At 41.6% G+C, this 6,695-nt stretch overlaps 1 protein-coding gene across 1 annotated transcript in view; it reads left to right on the top strand.

Moving 5' to 3' along the window:
* The first annotated feature begins 531 nt into the window (after nucleotides 1–531).
* The window catches only part of MYO16 (myosin XVI), a 441,248-nt gene continuing 435,084 nt past the window's right edge, over nucleotides 532–6,695 (top strand). Inside the window, exon 1 of the mRNA XM_044913335.1 lies at nucleotides 532–787. Coding sequence (XP_044769270.1) covers nucleotides 562–787 — 226 coding nt within the window. The 5' untranslated portion in view covers nucleotides 532–561. The remainder of the gene's footprint in view (nucleotides 788–6,695) is intronic.

The raw sequence follows: 6,695 nt of genomic DNA, 5'->3' as shown, positions 1-6,695 counted from the left end.
GCAATATACTGGTGGAAATAATCACTGTGTCACATAAACAGTTGATAGCCTACATAGGTTCTGTTATGTTAGATAAGCAGAGTCATAGGGATATACAAAACCGATTTTCTTAGGGTGTGCTGAAAGACTCAGAATGGCTTTCTGCCAAAAATTAACACACAAAGTTTAGTTGGCGTTATTCAAAGAAGGAACTTTAATGCATCTGCAGAACTTTTAGGTCTTTGGTGAAGATTTTAAAAAAATAAGAAAGGATGGTGTTTGCTAATAATTAAGTTGCACAAAACTACACATCTAGCTCTAATTTTATTATTTATTTTATTACCGTGCGATGTTGAATAAGACATCAGCTCTCTTTGCTTCTCTCTCCATCTGTGAGAAGGCCTTTGCTATTTGCATGTCAAGCGCAAAGAGGAATGAGTGAGTTTCTGACTTGTGTGCTGGGCAATAGGGAATCGAGTACGCTCTGTCGTGCTACTGTATTGTAATAATGGGTCTAGTGACATTCTCACTGTGTTTCTTGCAGGTTGCTTTCAGCTATGTAACATTTTTCGAACCCATGAAATGGAAATTGACCAGTGCTTGCTGGAGTCCCTTCCCCTTGGCCAGCGGCAAAGGCTGGTGAAGCGCATGCGTTGCGAGCAGATCAAAGCCTACTATGAAAGAGAGAAGGCTTTTCAGAAGCAGGAAGGATTCCTGAAAAAGCTGAAGCATGGGAAGAATCAAAAAGTTCACTTTAACCTTGCCGACATGATACAGGATGCAATTATCCACCACGATGACAAAGAAGGTACATGACATGAAAGTTTTCCGATGTGGGTTTTCATGGTTTTTGTTTGTTGTTTCCTGGTGGGGGAGATGGAGGATGGTATTTCTTTTAAATGTTAGGGGCTTTTTTTTTTTTTTTTTTTAGGATCTGAAATAAATAGTCCTCTTTCGAAAGAACATAGTTAAAACTTCCAAGTTTAGTACAGATGAACGAAATGCAAAATTTTGGTAAAATTATTATAATTTTTTTAAAGAATTACCTACCTGGAAAGCATGTGATTTCCTTGTAAATTGTTCATTTAAATTTTTAATGAAACTTTTTTTCCCAATGAAATTGTTTCCTTTGATGATGAGATTGTGCTGCAAAATTCATTATTATCTCATTTTGAATTCATGGGTAGAAATACCATAGGAATAGGAATTAGCTACTGTTTTATTAGTCTCTTCCTACTTGGAGCTCTTCATTTCATGGCCATCCCCTCTGTGGAGCTGTAAGCACCTCCAGGGGCAGCGATGCTCTCAGCCAAGTTCACCGCCCCCCTCCCCCTCCCAGTACCTTCCAGCGGTGTTGAGTGAAAGAGGGAAGCAGTTTGTCCATGTTCACCAGGCAGTACTTGTTGGAACATGTCTAAATTAAATGGCAGGCAGATATAAGCCCTGTATTGATTTAAAAGTCATGCAACAACATAGAGATTATTCTTATGTAGAATATCAACAGGACAAATAATGCCTAAATCGGGTTAAAAAAATTAAGAAAATTAAGAAAAATTAAGAATAGGAAGATCATAAACCCAGAGACCAAGAGGAACATATATGTATAATATATAAGATGTGTAATAATATATATTCTATATTATAACATTTGGTGTTCATAAAATTAATCCTGATGTAGACATGTCACTCGGGTGGTCAAGTGCAGGAGATATGAGTCCTGTCTTCAGAAAACTTCTAATCTAAGTAGAGAGGAAAAAATCCTCATGAGAAAGTAGAAAACAGTTAATGGAAATGGAGTCTGATATGAGCGGGAAGAGTTGGGCAGTAGAATGTGATTTTTGAGGGGCTCCGAAGGAAGCTCTGTCAGTAAAGAGGAAGCCACACGTAGGCAGTGCGGTGAATAGCCGCCCAGCATGAGTGTGGGCATGGGGATCTGTCTGAAGGCAACAGGAGTGAGGAGCGTGGCTGCTAAGCTGTATTAGGGAAATATAATTACTGTGGATAATCCAAGTCCTACTTTTGAAGCAGAATGCAATGGCAGCCACTGTCTGTTCCTCAGAAGGAAATGCATATGCCTGTAATAGTGTTTAGTAAAGATTCATCAGGGATGTATATCTGTAGGATGGATGGAAGGATAAGGATAAGAACTAGAAGCAAAGACACCAGCTAAAAATCCAACGATGAAATTTCAGTGGTAGAGTGAGCTGGCTTGAGCTAGTAGCCGTGGGGATTGGAACAAAAGGATGAACCCAGCAGCCATATTCCACAGGAAAAATGCCTTAATTTATCAAATATTTATTGAGTTTTTATTATGGGCCAGGTAGCTGTGAATGAAGGAGACCAAATCTCTATCTCTGATGCCTCACTGTGTGGTATGTGACCATAAACAATAAGATAAAGTTGGGTGTGTAGTATGGGGAGGCGGTAATGGAAGGAAGGAAGGAGGGAGACCACCCGAAGGAGGTGTGGGGAGTTAAGCAAATGGATATCTGAGGAGGAGGATTTCAGGTGAGCCCAGAGCTGTGAAGGGAGCATGTGGGAGGAACCAGTGTCAATACATCGGGAGGACAGACAAGCAGCCAGTATGGAGGGGCTAGCAGAGTCTTGGGAAGGATTCCGGCTTTTGTGCTTGGTGAGTCCTGAAGCCGTTGGGGGATCTTGAGTAGAAGAGAGAGCTGGTATCACTTGTGAGTTAACAGGACCAACCCGGCTGCTGCATTCTGACTTGAATCAAGAATTGTGAGGGCAGAAGCAGGGACACTGGTTGGGAGGCTGTCAGGAAGCTGGGCACGAAATGATGGTGGCTTGGGCCAAAGCAGAGCAAGGGCATGATGAGAAACAGTCAATTTGGACATATACTTTCAGGATAGAGCTGACAGGAAATGCTGATGGATGGGTGATGGGGAGTATATCAGTTTATACTGCTGCCGTAATGAATGACCACTCCTTTAGTGTGTAGTTGCAAAGGGTGTGAATGTATCCTCCTATAGTTCTGGTCAGAAGTCCTGGGTGGGTCCCACTGGGCTGAAATCCAGGTATCATCAGGCTGCAATGCTTTCTGGAGGTCCTAGGCGAGGATTGCTTTCCTTGACTTGTCCGTTTTCTAGAGGCCATAACATTCCCTCAATCCTAGCGCCTCCTCCATCTTCAGAGTCGGCAAGGGTAGATGGAGTGACCCCCTCAGGCCTGGAATTTCTCCTGGTTTTTTTCCTGTCCTTGCATTTCTCTGATCAAATCTTTTGCCTTCCTCTTCCACCTTAAAGGCCCATGTGATTTAGGGGCTATGGGCTCACTTGGATCATCTCGGATAACCTCCCTATTTTAAGTTCATCTCATTAGCCACATTAATTCCTTTCCCCACATAGTAACATATTCAGAGACATGACACCAAGGGTGAAATTATGGAACCCAGATCCTACAGACTCAAGGATCACACCAACTTTGCTGTGGCCCGAACCACTAGGAGGATGAAATGTTATTAACAGAGTTAGGGATGCAGCTAGGGTGTCAGATTAGGAGGGGGTGTCATGCTGGCTGGAGATAAAAATTGGAGACAGATGAGCATATAGCATATGGGCATCAAAAGCCCAAAGACTATATATCACTTAGGGAATGAGAGTAGATAAAAATATAAGAAGCTCAAGAACTGAGTCCTAAGGAGCTCCAATATTAAGAATTCAGAAATGAGGTAGAACTACCAGAAGAAACAAAGAAAGGAGGAACATGAGGTGAGGGAGCTGTCCTGGGAGCTCAGTGATGAGAACTTTTTAAGGAGGAGAGTGATTAACTGCCAGATACTGCTGTTCAGTCATGGGGGTGGAGACAGAATGGACTGTTGCATTTAGAAGTACGGAGGTTATCAGTTCCGGTGAATTGTTGGGAGCAAAAATCTAGTGGATAGCAATGGAGATAGAGTGGGCAAACAGAAATGGACACAGAATATGGAGACTTCTTGAAGGGAGTTTTATGTAGAGGGGAGAAATGGTAAGGTAGCTGCCGAGGGAAAAGAAACGAAGAGAACTTTTTAATGAGGGGAGAAATGAGAGCATGTGTATATGTGGAAACAAATCATGTATTCAGGAGGGAAAAACTGCTGGCATGGAAGTGAGGAGGAAAGTTGCTGGAGCAAGGGCTTTGAGCATGCACACGCTGATGAGATCTGGTCCTCAACTGGAGGGTTTGGTCTGGCTAATTTTATTTGTAATTCCAGTATCTCGGCTCTGCCCATAGGGATTCTGGTTCAACCAGGGTAGTTTTCCAGTGTGTCTTCAGTGCTGTGCTGTGCAGACAGGGTTGAGGACCTCCCACCGAGGGCGACGGGAGAAGAGATAGAGCCAAATGGCGGGTGGGGTGATGGGAACTTAATGGCGGCTCTCTTACTGCCTCCAGCACTTACTGATGATGGAACCTTGGCTGTCAGAGAAGAGGGAGGATGGGGAGGAGGGCTTGCAGCTCCAGGGAAGAGGAGAACATGTACACGTGGGAGAATATATGGACCGGGGCAATCTGGTATGAAAAAGAGGACTTACTGATAGAATGCGACATAAAAAACAAAAACAGAAGGACCACCCGTGACTCACAGTTTTCAGAAGTGGGTTGGGGCTCAGCGGGGAGCCTGCTTCTCCCTCTCCCTCTGCCTGTTACTCCCCCTGCTTGTGCTCTGTCTGTCAAATAAATAAATAAAAATCTTTAAAAAAAAAAACTGGGTTGGCATGGCCTCTCCACTCGTGGGTCCTTATTCTTAGCTATTTGCTTTTCTACCCTAAAATTTTCCTCTGGCTTTTAGAGTACAGTTTGTCCCCGCTTTGTCTTCACACATTCCACATGTATACACAGATACCATTTTGTATGGAATATAATATCACCTCATCAATAGGCACTCAGATTTCTCACCTACTTGAAATTACTTGTTAACCACCAATGCCTGCCAAGCACACGTTAACACCTGTTTTTCAGTGGAGTACATGACTGCACAGTACACGTAGCAGGTTGTTTGTATATGAACGTTGATGTAAAGACACCAAAATCTAAGCAAGAGGTCGGATTTGACTTTTCAACTCAGAAGAAGCAAGGAGTAATTTTTTGTTTGAATGATTAACTGTGAGTTGGGTTTCATTTTTTAAATTTTTCATATTTTTAAAGATTTATATTTTTTTATAGAGAGAGAGCATGTGAGTGAAGGGGGAAGGGCAGAGGGAGAGAGAGCATCTCAAGCAGACACAAAGCCCAAAGCGGGGCTCAGTCTCACAACTCTGAGATCATTACCTGAAGTGAAATCAAGAGTTGGACACTTAACCAACTGAGCCACCCAGGCGCTCCTTGAGTTGGGTTTTATTGAAGAAATTGCTTTTGGAATTGCAACAGAGAGAATGAACTGGTCAGTAAAGTTCCCCATTTTGCTTAGTGTAATGACCGATAGAAGGTATTTAAAGTGATAGGGACAATAGGAAGTAGAAGAAAAAAATTGCACACATACACACACACACACACACACACAAAATGTTCATTACACCCCTGCTATGCACAACAAACTATAATAAACCCTTCCTATATACTATCTTTTTTATTCTTTATGACAGAAATTACACAAAAAAATTCAAAAGATTCTTAGAGAGAAAAATGTCTTCAGAAGGACACCTTCTGTAACTTTCTTTACCCCTAGGAAATAGTTTCTATTACTAATGGAAGCAAAGATGATGTTCAGTAACTAAGATCAGCATTAGCATCAAATGATGAAGAAATAGTTCAATGATTCTTTTTTTTTAATAGTTTTCTTTTTTAAAGATTTTTATTTATTTATTTAACAGAGAGAGAGAGAGAGAGAGCACAAGTAGGCAGAGCAGCAGACAGAGGGAGAGGGAGAAGCAGGCTCTCCACCGAGCAGGGATCCCGATGCGGGGCTCAATCCCAGGACCCTGGGATCATGACCTGAGCCGAAGCCAGCCGCTTAACGACTGAGCCACCCAGGCGCCCCTAGTTCAATGATTCTTGAAACTCAACACAGGAGTTTGAATTTCTAATCAATTATTAAAAATTTAAGTACATTATTGCAATGTTAAATTAAGATATTTATCCACTGATAAATATTTATCCCTAAAAATTTTTTAGGGCTTTTAATTATATAAAGAATCAAATATTCTTTTTCAAAGGACAACATATTATTCTTGCTAAGGTTTGTATTATGTCACTGAGAAGCAATTCAGAATTGTTTAATTTTATGAATCTTGCATTTTTGTAATTGTAAATTTAGTATCTTCAGAGCTTTGGTCTCTTCTGGGAATTGGTGATATTTTAGTGTTAATGTGCCGTTTTAATATACTACATCAATCTAAAATGTGTTCAGCCTCCTTTCCATCTACAAAAATTTGTTCTAAAATTTTTTAGGGCTTTTAATTCACTTATTTATCACCTCCCCCAATTTCCTGCGCTCCCTTGATTAAAAAAAATAAATAAATTGGTTTTTTTTCTTTTGTGGTGAGAGCATTTAACACATCACCTCCCAGCTTGGCGTCTGATGGTAAAGGAGCTAAACTACCAACCCCATGAGCTGATTTGCCTTCACTGCCCTTTGCGGTCCTTTCTTCCTCTTGTCTAGTTGAGTTCTGCTCACTGTCACGGGGACGGCCGGAGGTGGGGACAGACATTCTTTACGCTGTGACCTTTTCCCTCTCTCTCTGCTCAGACTCCACCTCCCCTTTTTTGGCTACAGTTTGGGA

Source organism: Neomonachus schauinslandi, chromosome 3 (genome assembly GCF_002201575.2).
Source record: "Neomonachus schauinslandi chromosome 3, ASM220157v2, whole genome shotgun sequence".
Taxonomy (NCBI): Eukaryota; Metazoa; Chordata; class Mammalia; order Carnivora; family Phocidae; genus Neomonachus; species Neomonachus schauinslandi.
This window is presented reverse-complemented; position numbering and strand designations above follow the sequence as displayed.